We start from the raw sequence: 20,692 nt of genomic DNA, 5'->3' as shown, positions 1-20,692 counted from the left end.
GGTCAATCATTTGAGAGCAAATGCAAAGTGAAAAAAGTTACCTTAAATTTCCATGGAGGTAAACTGTTATGTTTTGCTTCACAACTGCAAAGAACTACACATCAACTATCGGCACAAATAGTTGACTGTACAAGTAATGAAAAGCAACATATTACACTTCAATATTTTAAGGCCATCTCATCCATACAACTCACAATGGCTTAAGCAGATCTGTTTGAAGTACAAGTACCACCGAATTTGATGTAAAAAGGTGGCTTTGTTCAAATTAGAATCTGAATAAACCTTGCAATGAAAATCCTCTAGGAGATTTACCTTACTCCATATGTATATAACTTCAGAATTCTTTTTATTATTCAGTGCAAGCAAAGAAAAAATGTTTCTAATAGTATTGTATTTTAGGGACTATCACATGATTAAAACCAGATGAAATAATGGTAAGCATTCATTCATAAGTTCATAGACACCACTGCTCCAAACCAAAGTTGAACTGTAACCTACAAGTACTGTTCTGCCAAACACAAGTAATTAGCTAGCAATTAACTGACTTTGCAATGGGAATTCTTTTCAGTACTATGACTTTTAGAGTTTTGTATTTCTGTAGCCCTACACAGGTAGCCCAAATCTGGCTGCACATTATTTTCTTAGGGGATTTTCTTTGTACTTTAGGAAATATATTCAGTATTACCTTGCATCCAAGGTCTGGCCCAGTATGTGAAGACAGTTGACTATTGATGTTGCATCATTTCCTAAACAGGGAGGAAAAGTATCAACCAATTAATCTGTGCATACTGTATAGCATACTTACACTCTGCTGTGTCTTTGATTTTAATGAAAGAGTAAATGACATAGCAGAAGAGCAACTGAACTTCTGCATAATTTTACATTCAAGTTAAAAAACATGCATTTTGTTGTCTTAGACTTGTTTACAGAAATGCAGTAAAGCATCTCTCACCAAATAGCTAAGGCAGTCAAGATGGAAGCACTAAATGTGGGGTTAATAAGAGATGCAGTGTACTGTCTGGTTTTCATTTTGTTTTAATTGATTCAAGTTTATCTGAACATTTATCTTTCCCCTCTCCATAATATAAAAGCTGTTAACTTTCACCAGCTGCTATTGCAGGAAAAGACTATGTATATAAAACATCATCCAAAAGGTTAGTTCCCTGTTCTTACCAATAGGCTGCAACCATTTACAGCCAGATCAGGTGTGACTCACATGAGTAACAATCTCTGACATAATAGACATCTCTCATAATAAATTGGTTTGTTCAGCATTAGATATGTAAAAAGAAAACTTACACACAACATCCCAGTATGCATATGTACATTCCAAGATATTGCCATGTACAAGCCACCTCTAAATTCCCTTTTAAAATTCAGGACAGATTTGGGCTACACAAACTTGATTCACAGCTTATTTAATATATTTGGGTTTTAAACAAAAATGTGAATCTCTGCAAAAATGAAAATACGTTTTCTTGCCTCTCAAAATATTTGTCTCTCAATTAGAAAAACAAAACTAAATTAAACTAAACAAAACCAAAAAGAACCCCCATACTGAATCTTTAAAATAAGACAGATTTCTGAAAATACTGTTGTCTGCATACAGTCTATAATACTTTCTCACTGGTGGCTATTTCACTTGAAAATGTAGGCAGATACACAACTGAATTAGTAACTCTGTCAGTGAAACAGAGACCATAAAACCCTAAACTGCAAGGAAGGAGTGTGAGAAGCACTGAGATTGTTACTCTACAATATTAAGCTAAGAAGTATTGCTGTTCATCCAGAGTAAATTAAACGTGAACCACAGCTTCCATAGCTGCCCCTAGCCAAGCTGCCCCACCCTCTTTGTACTGGCACTGGTGGTCATGTGAACATAGAGCAAATGAGAAAGCTGAAGTGGTCTAAAAAAATATCCTACCAGAAAAGACCACCTCAAAAGGTTAAGTTTGTCAGCCCCTGTTTTTTTTCCTTATTATTTTACTGCTCTGGTAATAAGAATGGCAGCAGTGATGAAGAGAAGAGTGCAGGACTGTGGTAAAAATAGCGGGGAGGGAGGTAAGTACTCAAAGCAGCCTGGACATAGCCTGCAAAATAGACTGTCACGAAGCAGTATTTTAATTCACTGTGCAGGTGTGTATACACTGTGCACCATAGCACAGTAAAGAGATGTTCACTTGAGTGCCGTGAAAATTTACATTAGCAATCTATTTACAACTTAGACATATTTCAAGAAGCATATATTTATCAGGAATCCAGGTACTCCATATGTTGAAACCAGATGGAAGGGTCAGAAATACATCAATTTCAGTTACACTGAAAATAAGACAAGCTATAGTCATATGCCTGTAGCAGATACTGTAGTGTGGTTGGTTCCACAGACTAGAATAGCAGAGCAGAACTCAGTGACCGTGATAAACACATCCCCCTTCAATTTAATCTGATTGACATACTAGAGTTTGATCAGTTTTATCCATGTAATGCTAAAAATAGACTTTCAAAATTATCATTCTCTCCTGGAATGTCTCCTTTGGGTAGGATTTATACCAGAATGTTATAAAATGCAATCTGCTTTTTTTCCTCGGTTTGAAAAATGTTTTAATGACACAGTGAAACAAAAATCCACACCTAAAGAAAAAAATAAAAATTTAACTTAAAATACCACAGTTAAAACTCCAGATATACTATCCTTTTGAATTAAACAGTTTGGGAATCAGTTTGCTTTCAGCCCAAGGTCAGAAGTAAATTTCAGAAGGCCGTATTTTTTTTTAAACTGCATTATGAAACTTAAAATGAGGGGTATTCTAATCAAACTAGTTTTAGTACTGTATTCAATATTTCGCAGTGTACATTTCTGTCTTGATTAAATTAAAAACTATATTTTTTTTATTAATTAAAAATATTACTGATATTCAAAAGGCTGAAAACCAGATACAGAATACTCTGATGTAGAAATGAACATACAGTATATAAAGTGCCATTACGTCATGAAAGGAAAGCAAGTGACATATACAATTCAAGAGGATAAAAACTGCCATTGAGATGTTCTTTAAATGAACTCTTCACACAACTCAAAGCAATAGAGGCTGTATATATGCAAATACAAACCCACAAGTTCAAGAGGTCTTCAGCCAAAAGTATCCAAGGAGCCAGTATAAAATATCAGGTTGATGGTGTGATCACTGTACAGCATGTAGTACAAATGGGGTTTGTACAACTGAATTCCTATAATAATATAAGCTGCAATCCTATATATTTTGGAAAGATTTATTGTTATATCAGGAGGAAAAAAAATCTCTTGCTATATTGTGAAAGTGTTATGGATAGTGATTCCATTATGCCTCAGTGGTAGGCCACTAATAAATTCAGCATGTCATTAGGCTCAGAAAGCCTTCTGTTTCTTTTCTAGGAACTCCTCTAATTAATTTATCTAGGTTCCCAGAAATTAACCTAAAAATGAATGAGCAAAATCAAGCCTGTCTTATCTAATGTATAGCTAATTGTTGTTACATTTTACCTGTATGGAGACTTTTTTAAACAAAAATTACATACTTGTATAGAAAGAATGCCTTACTGGAGATCTAAACAATAGAAAAATCATATCAAACTACTCATATAAATTCATTTTATAAATTGAGAAAATATAAGTTCAACTGCTCAATTCACCAAGATTATTCACTAAAACTTGAGAATTCAGCCCTTTAAAATATGGTAAATCAATGCAGTCTTACTGATGTGCAGCTACAACTCTCAAACAGTAAATTACTGTGCCCAAAACCCACTTTTACAGTGTAAAGAAATAATAATTACACGGTGAATTACAATTCCATAATCTCAGTGACACCAGATGTCAAACTGTTTAAGATCACTCTGGAAGATTTGCATGCTTAATTTCTTATTTCATCAAGACATTTATATACAGCTTAAGTTACATGAATTTATTAACAATTTTCATACCTGCAGCTGGATCTTCTGAAGTACCATTCAAATTCACAATAATATAGAACATCTATACAGCATAAGAGTATAGCCTATTGCTGTTTGTTATAACCAAAGTCCTCACTACCCGTAAAAGTTATTATTATGCAACTCTTGCTCATTCAATATGCTTCCAAAATGCAAACATGGCTTTTTAAGCCCCAACTGTGCTCATAGGCTGTCTTCATAGGCATTTCCCCTACTCTACAAAGGCTTTGTCTTTCCTGGTGTAAGCGCAATTCTTTTAATCAGGTTTTCTGACGTTATATAATTCACTGTCAAGGTAAGGCAAATTGTAAGGTGACTGACTTGAATTAGTAATGTCCACGGTAAATAACCATGCTCAGGAGTCTTATGGTGACCTTGCCATAACTCAAGTTAAAAAAAATACAGTACCCATCTGTGTTGGCATGAAGATTTTGTATTCTGCTAGTTACTGCACACTAGGAAAAGAGTGAAGAAACCCAAACTCTAGCCATGCTGAATACTCAGCTGATCCCAACTGACTTAACTCCTTCTACCACTTGAACCCAGTCAACATAAAACAAGCAAAATGAGATGTGGAATAGAAAGGATCTTTTCTTTATTACTGAATAATGTTACACTGACTTAGATTTTTAACTTTAATTGATATTCATCTTAGAAAAACATGTCAGAAAAACAAATTCATACAGTAACAAAAATAATTTGCAAAATTTTAATAGTATACCTGAGCTAGTTCATTCTTTGAAGGAACAACCTAGGTAGGGTATGAACTGGAACTTAAGTGTACATTTGTGTCATACTCCATCCTTTAGAAAATGGCGCAACCATGCCACACGGCTGCAGAAATAACTCCATGTGTCCTATGATCTTTTTTTGCTTTACAGGCAAATTCACTCAGCTCATTCCAAAGTAACTTCTGATCTTTCTTCTCAGTGTAATGGTTTTCATTACAGTCTGTAAGCTTTTTTAAACACCACAATGCTGCAGCAAGTGAATTCCTTCCCTTCAAACTGAATGAAATATATAGGAACTTAGTTAGATGCAAACTATCTTAAAACAAAATCATCTAGTTCACTCACTAATTACCCAATTAGCTATGTTCATGGATGTTGAATGTTGCAATGTATCCATCCTAGAAGCTATGTATGTATAGGATGCGCTATTTCAACTATCCTAATTTGCAGAGTATGTGACAGTGCCACACATTTCATATAATGTATACGCTCGAAGTAGACTTCAAATTTACTTCAATTAAGTGATTTTCAGGGCAATAAGACAATCAATTAGGAATAAAATAACAAATTAGTAATTATAATTAGTTCAGCAAAATTATTTGGTAGGATAATGAAATCCAGATATTAGTTGACACACACAGAAAATTAAACAAAAAAAACCAAAGTGATATCTACAAAAGCTTTTTATTTCATCTAATAATTTTTGTGATCTACTAGCCTAAACAATTACTAGTCTGTGAAGACCATGCATTAGAGCCATGCAGCATACAATAAAGCAGCACATAACGCAATGCAAAAAAGGCAAAGAAAACCAAGTGATGGCCATGCTAGTATTTGTCAAGGGTCTCCTTACCAAACAGTGAAATCCTATGCCTGACAAGAACTCCAAGTTTGCAGAACAGGCTGAAGACAAAAGAAAAATAAAAGAGAAGAGAAGGGAAAAAAATAAGGGAGGGGAGAAGAAAGAAAAAATAACAGCTGATATATGAGCAGTAAAAGCAACATGATGTCACGCAGAAAGAATCAATTATCTGAGCAGAATGTGGGACAGAGTACTAAAGAAAGAGTTTTTAAGTGCATATCCTTAACAAACGTGGTTAAATAAGCACACATTATAATTAAAGAAATAACCAAAAAGAAAAAATTACAAGCAAAGCTAATTAATATAAAAGCGTACTATATGATAACTCACAAAGAAAGAACCATCCAAGCTTTGAGAAGTAAAATGTGGTCAGTGTGCTATTCAGGATACCACCGACAGTTTGAGAACAAAAGGTAAGCGAATCAGATTCTTTGAAGTGCTTGACGGCAAATGTTTAACTAGTCCAATTTGGATCTTGCAATCTTGAACACAGTGAGAAATCCTTTTCAAACACATACATGAGAAATAGCCCCTTACATGGTTAAAAAAAAACAATAAAAATTTATATGGTCGATGATTTCTTTCCAGTTACTTCCTGTGACGATGAGCAATGCCCTGTTCAGAACAATGAAGAATGAAGTTTTGAGCTAATGCATAGAAGCAGGAGCATACTGCCCTACCCAAATTGACCTGATCTCCAGATTTAGGAGGGGTTATCTTGATCTTCATCTTCATGATTCACTTCAGTCTGAGAATTTTCTCTGAGAGAAACATCAATTTTGGTGCTATATTTTGTGCTGCAAAACCCCTCATTTTCTGTATATGACATGAGCACTATCATGTCATTTTATTTAGCTATTTAATTATTAGGCACACACAGGCTATTTATCAGTCTCTGATTTAAAAGCAAGACACCACTAGCATGTCTTCACAGTTTATGGGTAAGATCTGACCATATAGTTCCATTGACAGACAATACCATGGTGTCAAATGGTAACTTTTATGTCCATAATCAGAAAAGCAAGGTTACTATGGTACTGAATATAGCTAACCAGCCAGTGCACAGTGATCCACTATAGCATCAGCAACTGCTTTGTTTTAGGAACAAGTCTGGTTGGTTCATGTCCAGGGATCTCTGTTCACTTTTATTTTATGAAGCTTCTTTTATGAGGCTCTGGTTTACCCAGTCCAACAGAAACAGCTGTACAAAGCATGTTAGCATCAAATAAATCTTTTGTCTCTTGTAAGAAACACAATAAGTAGCTCACAATCTATCTTATTTTCTGTGTTTTCAAAAAGTCAGACTGAATCTATTATATCTTGTGTAATCAGTTTAGCTTAAATAAATAGATAGATATATAGATAGATAGATAGATAAAGATGGCCAAATAGACAGCATTTAGATTCATGCTCAGAAGTCATTTTATACATCTGCAGTAGTACAAAGACTTGAAAGATGGTTCAATGGACAAGAAATGCAAAAAAACAATTCTGAAGAGGCTGGTTAAAAATCAGATGGAATATAATGCCACTGTATTTCACAAAGGTGTCTAACCCATGATTGCCCTCAAAACAGATCTGGATTTTATGTATTTGCTGAATGTGGAAGGGTTAGTGTACTTGTTAACATTGCCACTGCATTATCGGTACCCACATTTATACTATTCCATAGTTCAATGAATGCACGTTTCTCTTAACTGTAAAATATAAAGCAGTCAGAAATTGCCCTTAGCTTGAAGAAAATCTTGCACAGGCATTACATTCAAGGAAATTTAAAGGGAAAACTCTGCAGAAAATCCAAAATTCAGCTTTACCTAACTTTCTACAATACTGTAGAAAGGAGGGGGGAAAAAAGCATACCAAAAAAGCATACCAAACCAACCCTGACAATCATACAAAAACAACAAACCAAACTAAACAAAGAAAGAAATAAACAAACCAAAGCAAAATCCCACAAAAAATAATGTTGGGAATCTACTAAAATGGCCCAAAACAACCCTTCAGAAAATGGATCATATAATGTAGTTTCTATAATCTTTGCATCTTGATAATTAAGAAATAAACTGCTCAACAGCATTGTTCATAGTTATCATTTGTTCATGGTTTTCTTGCCTTTGTTTTTTTCACTTTGGGTGGCACTTCTAGATGGCACATAACTCAATTAAGTGTGACAGCAGCTCTCACCCTTTTGCTGGGCTACATTTTTAGGAATCTCACAGAGGTAGAGAGCATATGTGCAGGAGTTCTGAATCTCTGCAGCATGTATGCCAATGCATTCAGGTTTGACATACTCCAGAAATATGGGGCTTATTGTCATGACTTTATAACTGAAATATTGTTATCATAGACACAAGACCAGCAGCTCACAGAATGGAAAATTATCTAGATGCACGCATTTTGATAGAGTTTCGAAATTCTTTGAAGAATTCTATTCAGCCAAGCTTACAGATCACATGAGCTCATGAGATAAATAAGGGTCAAGACAGCTATTACTTACTTATGCTTAGTGTTGTTGCTAGAAACTTCAGTCAGTATTCACACAATCTTGCAAACCCCACAAGCCTGTATGACCATTAATTGGCTGTCAGCCTTATAGAGCAGCAAGTAGTTTTGCATAGTTCAGTACCTGACAACAGCCAAGAAAGCAAATAGGATGCCTGCACATTACAGGTATGAAGTAGTTCCTCTGTGAAGCTCATAGTCCACCTTACTAGTTGAGAAATACGTGTTTCAATTCAATCAGAAGTGAAACTAAGTGAAAACAAATCTTAGATAGCTGGTCTAAAAAGTAGAAAGCTTTGCAAAAAGGTCAAGTTGGTATTTCTGTGATATTACTACTGTCACTACTATTTCACAGCATATAATCATAACTCTGTATTTCTCTCTTCATTTTATACTATGAATATTCCTAACAGGAAAAGAAAGTGAAAAAAATTACATTAGCACGTTCATAAAAATAACTGTCTGCCTCCCACTTCCAACTTTTTCACTATTGACTGCTGCTGTTTAAACACAAGCACACATATGCATAGACATAAATATTATTTTTTACCTTGTCACCATTTCTTTCTCTTTATTAGAGGCATGACCTCCACTGCTGAGAGGTCTACTTGCTGCAGATAAGAAATACAGGCGATGATTTTTAAAATACTGATCAATCAAAGGGAGCACAACCTGAAATCACAGCAGAAAGAAGTGATTATTTCAGGGCTTTCTTTACTATTTACTCTTTGCAAGTCACAACTGAAGACAGGCTATTTCAAATAGATTTCCTGTTTTAAAATTTCTATGTATGTTTTTGTTAATGTCTATTCCTCTTTGAATTTATTTAGCATTCAAGCCGCTTAAAATGTCCTCAGGAAAGGCAATAGGCAAAGTTGTACATTAACTCTGGGACTTGATCTATTTCTTTTTAGGAGGAGTACAAAGCAGAAAGTTAATTTCATTTTGTCCACACTTGAAGATTTTTATGGTACCACATACCCAGACACAACCATTGACGTTCATACCTTTTAATGTAGGTGTAAGAAAAATTCACTTATGACTGTCAGCAGAGTAATGGCACTTAATTTCAGATGCTATCAAATAAAATTCCCAGAATGTCCTCACACATTATGTGCATTGTCCACCTAAGATTTCCTGTTTACTTCATGTAGTGACCATTACTCAGTGTCAGCCAAGAAGAAATCCAAAACAAACAGTTAATAAGAAAATCTGAAATGGCTTCCTCTTTGGAGCATAATGCAAAAGAAGGTGGAAAGTTAGCTTCTGAATTGGTGAACTTGGCAAATAGTACCACATGGACTTCCAGGTACTTTAAGCTATACAATTCGGCACAAGGATATCAGCATTAGAGTATGTTGCAAACAGATGCCTTTGCTTATTCACTAAAAAGCACTGTAAATATGAAAAAGCTATACAAGATTTTATACATGAAAGGCATAAGCAGCAGATTTTCTTAATTTAAGAATGTGTAAAACCTTCTTGACACAAAAAGAAGCTATCAGTAATCTCAAGTCTTTTTACCAAGGGTAAATGCAAAGTCCTGCACCTGGAGAGGAATAATGCCATGTACAGGCGCAGAGGCCTGACCAGCTGGGAAGAGGAGGAGGTCTCTGGGCTCATGACCATGAGTCAACAATGTACCTTCACTGCCAAGGCAGTCAACAGCACCTTGTGTTGCATTGGACAGGACGGTTATCAGCAGGTGCAGGGAGGTGGTTCCTTCTTGCTGCTCAGTAGTGATGAGCCCACAGTGTTGTATGCGGTTCTGGGATCCTCAGTACAAGGGAAAAAAGGACATACTGGGAAAAGCCACAAAAATTATGAAGGAACTAGAGGATCTTTCAAATGAGAAGAGATTGAGTGAGATAGGACTCTTTGGAAGAGAGAAGGCTCAGAGAGGATCTCATCAGTGTGAATAAATATTTGAAGAGAGGATGAGAAAAAGGTAGAGCCAGACTCTTTTCAGTTGTGCCCCATAACAGGACCAGAGGCAATGGGAACAAATTGAAACACAGAGCAATCTGCTCTAGGTGGCGTTGCTTGAGCACTGAACTTAGACTAAATGATTTCCAGTGTGCTCTTAAATCTCAACCATTCTGTCATTTCCTGAAGGCAGCAACATGGCTTTAAAACAAGTGAAGAAATGAGGAAGGTGGCACTGACAGATACAAAGCTGTGTTAATTCCAGTAAGTACTGCTTGCATCTATCTGTCTGAAGACTGAAAAAGAGAAAAATCTTCAGAATTAGAAACAGAAAATGTAGGGAGCTTATGACTAACATCATAACATAATGGAATATAGTCCTGCAAATTTTCCACATCTATACTTTGTCCTGTAGTATTTTCAAGCTATTTTTATGACTACTGGTTTTAATTAACAAAATAATGAATCTAACACAGAAAACTGCAAATATAACAATAACTGTTCAACAAATACATTCTCATTTCAACTATTTACTACATGACAAAGAATAAACAAAGATATACTATACTTTGGCAAAAAACTTGATTTCTTGTTCATATGGGAATTGCTCTCCTTTGCCTCTGCTGCCACCATCTGCAGAGAGAAGAAAATTAAGCTCTTTGTAATATATCCTAATTACAGTCTACTCTGCATTTTTCTTAGAAAGGGTACACTGCCAACAAATACTAGCTGTCTCTAGACATTGATTTAAGATAACACAAACAGTATATATATTAGTTAAGGTGGCATTTTATGATCACCTCATGAGAAAAAAAAAGTTACAGCAAATAAAATTCATACAGAATACTGTTCCAAATCTTCTTTAAAATGTAGACATCTCATAGTCCAAAGATATTATGGATATTTTTTGAGATTAAAATCTCATCATGTGTTTGTATTTTTCTAGCTATTGGTGACAATTTGGAAGCCTGAACTCAGATTCTAATGGAACACCATTCTCCAGTTGTTCCCAGATGAAATTACCCTATTTTTACTACTTCTTTGTGGAGATTTTAAAAGAATAGAATTAATGGTTAGAACTACCTAACTGAAATTAAAAGTGCTTAATTTCCCTCATAACTATAAAAAAATCAAAATGCTTTGTACAGACATCATCTGGAACAGTTCCTAGAGTGTACCTCAATTATTATAATCTTTTTACTAATCCATTGAGGGACATGAATGGTATTTGTTCCACCAGTGTTTCAATACTTATTCATCGTTGTTCTTGCAGTTATGCCAAAATAATTAAATAGAATGAAGCTATGACAATCCAGCATTAGCAGAAGTAACCCAGCAAGTCATCAAGGCCAGACTTTTGCTACTGTAAGCAACCATGGCATATAACAAATGTGATCATTTCCACTTTAAAACTAGACAGGCTTTTGGATGTGCATTGATTTGTTCACTGTCCCTGCTATCCCTGCCATTAATACTACCAATTGCAACACCTATGCCTAGACACAAGGCACAGTATGTTATATGGCATTGTAACTCACATGGTCATATCTAGCTGCCTCTGGCCAGGTTTCTTTTTTTTGCTTTTACTGATCATGTAAGACACTTACTTGGGTCACCAATCTTTTTTTGGGGTTGGTTGTTCAGGTTTTTAAAATTTTTTTTATACTTAACTAAAGCAGACCAAGTTAACTTCTTTGCACTGTTGACAAAACACGTGCAGGGTGTTTATGAAAAAACATTCCCATTGTGGGAGTTTGTTAAAGAGGTTTCTCTACACCAATTCCTCCTCCAGAAGAACTTGCAGAATGGTACAAATGTCTGGTTTAATTTGTTCTATGAAAAAGGTATTACATGGTAATATTAATGTGTACATGAGAATGAGAAATTTCTGCATAAATACATGAAGGCAGCTAGTTTTCTTTTTCAAAGAGTAAAAGTCATTATAAATTTTCACCAAACATTTTTCATAGAACAAATCAATATGGGAAACTGGAATGAATATGGGAAACCAAAATGAGTATGTAAATTACGTAACTTTCCAAAATCCTTCATCTTCATCAACTATAAGCAACAAGAGGGAAAACTCTTAGTTCAAGAATATATCATTAAAACAAAAATATTGTTGCCTTTATAATATCAAACATCTTAGTTAGTATTTCTTTAGAAAATAAACAAGGAGTACTATACCAAACTCCAGAATATACTGATGGGCTTCATCCACATATCTTATAAGCTGCTGAAGGAAACTGTAGGCAAAACGTTTCTCAATGGAAGGTGTGTCTAATTCCAAGTCCTTAAATCCTCTGCAGAAAGAAGCAAGTCAATTTTCACACATGAAGAAGGATTCATATAGTCTTATCTCTCCATGTAGTCTGCCACTATTTACTCCAGTAATTATTAACTGCTTATTAATATAGAATTGTTCTGTGTAGGAAGTAGGCAGATTTTAAGTAGATGTGGTAGGCCAATTAATTCATAATGATTACTTAAAGCCATCTATGTGATTGTTCCATTCATTTATTAATGTTCAAGTCACACAAATCACAGATATGCTTTCAGCGTTTCCTCGTGACTCAAATTTCCTAAGCCACACTGATTAGGCAGTTAAGCCTCCAACTTATGTAAAATTATATTCATGCTACATATATCAAAATCAAAAGAAATTATGCATGTTATTCTGCAAAGAATATCATGTGTATGTACTGAATTGTTGATTACATTTACATTATACACTGTTTAAAAAACTTTTTAAAAACAACACTTTTCACTTCTGAAAGAGTTCAATAACACTACAAACTAACTCAGATGAAAGAAATGAGTAACAGATTTTAGAAATTAAATAGTCTTACTAAAGCCATTGCCTGAAAATTCCTATGGAGAGGTAGGTGCATGTGCCTGACCTATAAAGACTTTTAATAATTCTATCACTTGGAGAAAATCAACAAGTTTACTAAAATCTACATGTATGAGAGGGAGAAGACATGCAGATATTCTGGAGAACTCTGTACCTTCCAAAAGCCCTGCCTACTATCTCCATAACCCATTTTCTCCTTACAATGTTCTACAGGAAGGAGCTCATCAATGTTTATACATATGTAAAGAGTGAGTGCCATGACAATGCAGCCAGGCTCTTCTTGGTGGTGCCCAATGACAGGGCAATGGGTGGAAGCTGAGGCACAAGAAGTTTCATGTAAATATGAGGAAAAATTTTTTCCCTGTGAGGGTAACAGAGCACTGGAACAGGCTGCCCAGGGAGTTTGTGGAGTCTCCCTCTCTGGGGATATTCAAAACTCGCCTGTATGCATTCCTGTGTGATCTGGTGTAGGTGGTCCTGCTCTGGCAGGGGGGTTGGACTAGGTGATCTTTTGAGGTCCCTTCCAGCACTGAAATTCTGCGATTCATTCTTACTCTCAGGTAACTGAAACCTTAAAATGACCACTGATATTTTTTTAAATTAAAAAAAAGAAAGCAAGCAGATACCAGGAGTACTAGAAATCTTCTGTGATACTAATACTAAACAGAGAATTACCTGGAGACAACATATCCATTAATCTGTAAAAATTTCAGAATATCTTGTGCTTTTTCTCTGTCCTTGGCTTTTTCTTTGGCTGTGAGTGTATCATAAGGAACAAGAAGGGGATGGTTGCCTCCTCCTACTATAGAGCATCAAGAGAATTAAAAAGCAGTTGAAGAGCTATCTGTCCCAGTACTTAAAAAGATTGTAATAATAATAATACATATCACATTACAATAAAATCTAACCTGAAATAACAACAGTGTACTTTTCTAAATCTTTATACAAACCTAAAAAACATCCAGACATAAACTTCATGTGGCTACAAAAACAGTTCTAACATAATCAATTGCTGCCAGGTAAATACACTGAACTTACTGCAAAAACTCTTGCTACAAATGTGTATTAAAATTATTTGTTGAAACTGAAAACACTTCAATAAATAACACATAATTTCATAAGAAAACCAAGATTCAAACAATTATATAAACACATGAGTCTTGCTTTTAAACATTCTGATGACAACAACAAGGGCTCATAGAGGTTAGCAAGATATACACATATATAAAATGAAAATGATACCATTTGACTTTACAGTAATAGACATAGAAAACTAGAGTACGTTATTCAAATGTAGTTAGACAATCTTCCAATCTAATCAAAAGAGCACTGCCAAAACAGAGAAGCAAACAGAATAAATTATTTGTATTGCTTAGGAATAACTGATGTATTGACACTTTTCTGAACGTAGATCATAAATGTGAGAGGAAAATAACGCAACTGTCTAAGGATTTCTCCTTCTAAAATCACCATCATATCACAGGACATAATAAATTTCTATGACACTTTCTGTGAAACACCAGGAAACTGTAAGGATAATGATCAGACTCAGAACTATATACTATTTTTTTAAAAAATAACAAATTCCTTCTAGAAAATATCAGAGACATATCCTTAGGTGATATATCTAAAATTTGCCATTAGTCCTGCCTGAATCCCTTTAAGTATATTCAAAATGGTAACCTAGTGGGCAAGTCTGATTGTCTGATTTTTCTGTTGGTTTGTATTCTTTTTTAGGAAGTACAGCCTTTAAAACTGGGATGATTGGATTTTATTCTATTATCCACCTTATTACAGCTGAAAACAGACATGCAAAAATGCATTCTAAGCACAATAAGCATACATGCCCTATCTGCGGAAGTCATTAAGTCTGTAAAAGATCCTTCAATGAATCACAATAAATACAGTCAATGTTCAGTGAAGGGGAATGATACTTGCAGTCATCAGGTGGCTAACATACTTATGTATGTGAAAAGTCCTAAATGAAAAATAGGCACAATCTGCATTAATCTTCTGTTCTTTCCACAGGTATAAAAAGATATTAGAAGCCTAGCATATATACTGTAGAAAAAACTGCACACTCATTGAGAGTCAGGTTTTGCACAGTTGACAAACAGGCCTACTTTTCACTCAAAGAATTTCTCCATCAAGCCGCTCCTTCCTTCACTATAGTCTGTGTCTAGCTTTCCCAGCACTGTACTTCTTTGCACAACACTACAAATATTATACATTTTTCTCATCAAAGTGATGCTTGAAGGCAAAAACTCCACTGTTTTTCCTGTAGCCCATGACTTCCTGAACTTAGCGTATCCTATGACTAATTTTGAAAGTTTAAAGTTGTTGGGTTTTTTTTAAAAAAAAGGCTATAAAAATTAAAATAAAATCTGTATTAAGGGGAAATATAATCAAAGGAAATTCATGGTGATTTATCAAAGGCACTTCCAGGAAGAAATTTACTTGCTCATAAGACCTTAACTATTGCACCTTTGCTGGAAGCTTACAACTGATGAAAAAAAGCAAGCATACAATAGTTTAAAAACAAATAAAGGCTATGTTTCATGCAAATAATTAGACTTGACAGGTTTGGACAAGACAAAACCCTAGCTTCAGTTATTTGCAAATGAGATCTTGCTGTTTCTCCAAATATATTTTCCTTCATGTGCAAATACAATATTATCGGCAGATAACACAGAGGAGAAACAGTAAGTTACATAATACATGGCAAAATTTATCATTTAAGTATGGAGAGATAACTTAACACATAAAATTGGGATCATTCAGGTTTATCTGCTTGTCAATTCAATACATAATATGTGCAGTTCTTAGTATATACCCTTTCAGATCTACCTGCAATAAAGAAATAATTCAAATTAAATCAGAGCTCCTTGGGCAATAGTCTGAAAAATTAAGGCTAGGAGTAAAATGTATTAATATAGCTTAAATTTATTTACAAGCTTTGACTTCCTTTGATATATTTGCATTGGTAAACTACTTCAGTAGGACCTGTTACACTTAGTATTATAAGAACTTCGAGGCAGTAAAAATCACAAAACATGTATTTAAGAATAGATTCCTTTTGTTTCCTCTGTGTCAATTTATATTTGCTGCTCCTTCCCCTCCCCCTTTCCATTTTTCTCAAATACATCACTTAAGCTAATTACAGAGAACTTAAAATACCATAAATATCTATAGTAAATATTACCTTTTGCTTCAAGCTCCATTTTCTTTTTCTTTGCCCATATGTTATGGTAGTTTTCGGCCATCATCTCAGCCATAGCCTTAGGAAAATAGAGAACTTAGTGATAGTTTTGCAATGGTTAACCGCCAAGAAGGACCATTTTCAGGTTGACACCACATAACAGGTTTAGCTCTCTAGGAATTTCAATAGAAATAGACTGCAATGGCTCACTGAAAACAGAAGTTTATCTTGTAAAATTACGATAGCGGATTTGCGTAGCAAGGAGGCATATATATGTGTATATATTTATGAATTAGGAACCTGTTAATATGAAAAAGGAGGAACCTCAAAGAGGAGTATAGTTCAGAAAGAGCACTAAGGTGTAAGACAGGGACTTGATTCTCATGACAATGTTAGCAAGAACCCCCTGAAGGCCCTAGTAAGGGAAACAAAGAACAGCAAGTTAGAAGATTGAATGAAGATTCTTACTGTCGGCTTCAGCATACTGACTATAAACCCATGGATGTAATCTAGTCAAGCTGGATTTTAATTTATGTGAGTATACTGTTAACAGCACCAACTGTTTTACCAGGGATTCCATAGATGCAGCCACAGTTTCCATTCAACAAAGAATTCTCCTCCAGTGTGCACAACAGATAAGTAAACTGTTCCTAAAAACTCTTCCAGACTGGTAAACTAGGAGTTAGACCTCAGACTAAGCAAAACACAGACAAGCTCTCCAGTCTCTATGAACTACTAGGAACTACTGTTTCAAAATGAAACCATTTTTAAACCCACCTTTCCTGTCCTCCTGATTGTAGCCTCTAGTTATACACAGTGGTGTTTTTTCTGTACATTTCAATTGTCATTTCTTTCATTGACCTACAGAAGCATTCTTCTCATCTTCAATAAGGGTTTTGAGTAACCCTCTTTCCCTGTTATTCTTACCAGTTTGCTTAAAATCATTAAAATTGTTAAATTTGCCTAAAGACTGTACATTCCCACAGTAAATATATATTCTAACCATACATCAAACCTATTTCATAAATTCTTGGCAACTTTTCATATTAATTAGACGTTATTAATGCCAAAATTTACAATATCTTAATCATAAATTCAATAAATTCCTTAACACTGGTGACCAGTGGTGTCCTGCAGGGATCAGTATTGGGCCCAGTTCTATTCAACATCTTTACTGATGACTTGGATGAGGGGATTGAGTCCACCATTAGGAAATTTGCCAATGTGTCCTGAAGGGACAAGCCCCCAAAAATGTCCTAACCCAGACAATAGTTTCATAGTTTCATAGTTTCATTCAGGGTTGGAAGGGACCACAAGGATCATCCTGTTCCAACCCCCCTGCCATGGGCAGGGACACCCCACACTAGATCAGGCTGGACAGAGCCTCATCCAGCCTGCTCTTAAACACCCCCAGGGACGGGGCCTCGACCACCTCCCTGGACAACCCATTCCAGGGTTTCACCACTCTCATGGTGAAGAACCTCCTCCTCACATCCAGCCTGAATCTCCCCACCTCCAGCTTCATTCCATTCCCCCTAGTCCTATCACTACCTGATATCCTGAGAAGTCCTTCCCCTGCCTTCCTGTAGGCCCCCTTCAGATACTGGAAGGCGACAATTAGGTCACCTCGGAGCCTTCTCTTCTGCAGACTGTACAGCCCCAACTCCTTCAGTCTGTCCTCATAGGAGAGGTGCTCCAGCCCTCTGATCATCCTCGTGGCCCTTCTCTGGACACGCTCCAGCACCTCCACATCCCTCTTGTAATAGGGGCTCCAGAACTGGACACAGTACTCCAGGTGGGGTCTCACCAGGGCTGAGTAGAGGGGGAGGATCACCTCCCTCGACCTGCTAGCCACACTTCTCCTGATGCAGCCCAGGATCTGATTGGCTTTGCGGGCTGCAAGTGCACACTGAGAGCTCATGTTGAGCTTTTTGTCCACCAGCACCCCCAAGTCTCTCTCCTCAGGGCTATCCTCCAGCCAGTCACTGCCTAGCCTGTATTTGTGCCTGGGATTGCCTCGACCCAGATGCAGGACCCTGCACTTGCTCTTATTGAACTTCATGAGGTTGGCCTGTGCCCACCTCTCCAGCCTGTCAAGGTCCCTCTGGATGGCCTCCCTTCCCTCCAGCGTGTCTGCTGCACCACACAGCTTGGTGTCATCAGCAAACTTGCTGAGGGTGCACTCAATGCCACTGTCCATGTCCCCCACAAAGATGTTGAATAAGATAGGTCCCAGGACTGATCCCTGAGGGACTCCACTTGTCACTGGCCTCCACTGGGACATGGAGCCATTGACAGCCACACAATGTGTTAAGCACCTGTGAATGTGTAAACCTGGACATTTCCTGAGGTACAGATGGTCCAGGTAAACATGTAGCACATGTAATTAACCTTCTAACACACCTGTGAACTGTGTGCACCCCTGGCCACATTTGGGTATGCCTCATTCTATAGGTTCAGCTACCAGGTTTCTCTGTTACCAAAGGACATTAATTGTCTTCACACAGTATTTAAACCAGCTGAGATGGTAGGCAATTTGCCACCTTCTCCTCACCAAGAAAGCAGCAACAAGCCAAATACTGATGCAGTTGCAGCTGAAGAGTCTGCCCTAGCAGGCAAATTACACCTGGGCCTTACACCTGAACCAAAGCAACTAACACTCCAAGAGCCCTGTGCTGGAGGCAGAAAGGGGAAAAGCCTCAAGAGAATCGAATCCCAGAAAAGCTGCACTGCTACAGCCCACGAACTGGGCAGGAGAGGAGAGTGGCCCCTCGGCCCCTTAGCCCTCTCTGAGCCAAGAGCTGCTTGAATTACAGTTACAGCGTCTGGGAAGATACCAGACGAAAGAGCAGGCCTTGAGTACCCGGCTAATTTGCTACAGAGTCCCCCTTGTGGTAAACCACAGATTACAGCCCCTTTATTTCCCATTTAAATTGCTGTATTGGAAATTCTCAGATTCGTGCTGAAATTGTTGAACTGTCTGCATACGTGGAATATATTGCCCGCAACTGAGTAATAGAACCTGTAAACATACTTTGTAAATAAGTTATGGCAGTGTTCTGAATGTCATAGGCTGGACTTGATGATCTCAGAGGTCTATTCCAGCTTCAATAATTCAGTGATTCTGTAACATGTGAAACTGGAAACTACAAGATAGCAGTCAAAGATAGGAAATCCATTGCAAGAATTTGATCAAGTGGATAGTGCACTATATACTGTAGATTTAACCAATTACTTTACTACTGCTGCTTGATTCACAGTACTACGATAGAGCTCAGTATGGATAACCTCAACCTTGTGTTTCAAGAGCCAGATTTGAACACCACGTTGCCATTGCTGCCATAGACTGGTACAGACACTTGTGCTATCTAATTTAAAACTATCTACTGTATGCCTACATATGCCTACATAATACTGTAACCATACTCAGAGTAAATTAGGAGACTGTGAAATTAGCACCATAGTCTATCAAAAAATCCTGACATTCTAGAGACAGAAACATCATTTATCAACTAAAACAATATTACTCCAGGTAATAGCAATTTACTGCTAGATCTGACAGAATCCTACCCCAAACTTTTTCATTGTCTACTCTCATAAAATATGTTGTAGCAATGGTTCCTGATTCTTATTTCTTGAGTTTCAAAAAAAAGAAATTAAAATAGTAATGAAAAAATATTTTGGGAAGATGGTGGAGAAACAAATAATAGAAAAAAGCTGATGCTGCAGGCTCTACTAAATAGAATTATTTTCAAAACAACAGATATTTGCAAAGAGAGATGAGAAAATCAATCCAAAACTTCAAAGTTTTTTTACATGAACCATATTTTTTTAAGTAACAAAGAATCAAAGAGGAGAAAAAAATATCAAAGGAAAATACTGCAACAAACCAAAATTAAAGTATTTCAAAGAAAGCAGTATAAGGCATCAAATTTGTTTAAAATAAACTAGCAGGAAAAAACAACACAAAACCAAAACAAGTGCAAAAAAGAGTAGGCATAATAAGTGTTTCTGACTTACATGTAAGTCTCTGGAGAGGGTAACATTGCTCATGTCAATTGCTCGAGGAGTGTAACCATGGGCTGTATCTACAGAGATCTGAATGGCAAACGTGAAACAGGGGCGTTAAACAAGGGATTTGATATGAAGAAGCTTACATGAAGAAGATACTGAAAATAATGACAGAATTTAAGGAAAAAAATCAGTTGCATGTCTCTACAGAGCAAAAACATTGTAAGTAGCTGAACTGAAAATACATCAAGAATAGTAAATATAAGTGAGATTTAGGCAAAGTTGTACATATTTTTGTTCCCAAAGACAGTCGTCAGACACAAATTCCCCTCATTCAGATGCAAATTTTACTTGAAGTTGTTTAAGATTTTAATTCATTCTAGATAATGAATGGTTATATCTCTATGTTTTCTAGATATTTTTTCCTCATCTGGCAAAATCTCAGATCTCAGGCCATCTAGTTTAAGGCTAATTCAGACAAAAATCAAACTTTGAATTTCACTTTTCAATCCTATTTCTATATATAAGAATAGAACCTACTACACAAGTATCTTTTTCCTTCGGTCTCTCTACCCCACACACAAAATATCACTGTTTTGTCATTCTTTCTTTCTACTGCCTAAATTTGTCACAGATTT

The 20,692-nt window shown here is 36.2% G+C and overlaps 1 protein-coding gene across 6 annotated transcripts in view; it reads right to left on the bottom strand.

The window, feature by feature from the left end:
* RYR2 (ryanodine receptor 2) overlaps positions 1-20,692 on the bottom strand; it is a 405,629-nt gene that overhangs the window by 95,119 nt on the left and 289,818 nt on the right. For all 6 annotated transcript variants that reach the window (XM_068155143.1, XM_068155152.1, XM_068155161.1 and 3 more), the window contains 8 exons: positions 20,064-20,141; positions 16,047-16,122; positions 13,520-13,646; positions 12,178-12,293; positions 10,559-10,623; positions 8,615-8,736; positions 5,554-5,603; positions 686-746 (listed from right to left, as the gene is read on the bottom strand). In XM_068155143.1, the coding sequence (XP_068011244.1) occupies positions 686-746; positions 5,554-5,603; positions 8,615-8,736; positions 10,559-10,623; positions 12,178-12,293; positions 13,520-13,646; positions 16,047-16,122; positions 20,064-20,141 (695 nt within the window). The remainder of the gene's footprint in view (positions 1-685; positions 747-5,553; positions 5,604-8,614; positions 8,737-10,558; positions 10,624-12,177; positions 12,294-13,519; positions 13,647-16,046; positions 16,123-20,063; positions 20,142-20,692) is intronic.

The sequence above is a fragment of the Melanerpes formicivorus genome, unplaced genomic scaffold (genome assembly GCF_026170545.1).
Source record: "Melanerpes formicivorus ecotype bairdi unplaced genomic scaffold, bMelFor1.0.p_v2 SCAF_2, whole genome shotgun sequence".
NCBI classification, from domain to species: Eukaryota; Metazoa; Chordata; class Aves; order Piciformes; family Picidae; genus Melanerpes; species Melanerpes formicivorus.
This window is presented reverse-complemented; position numbering and strand designations above follow the sequence as displayed.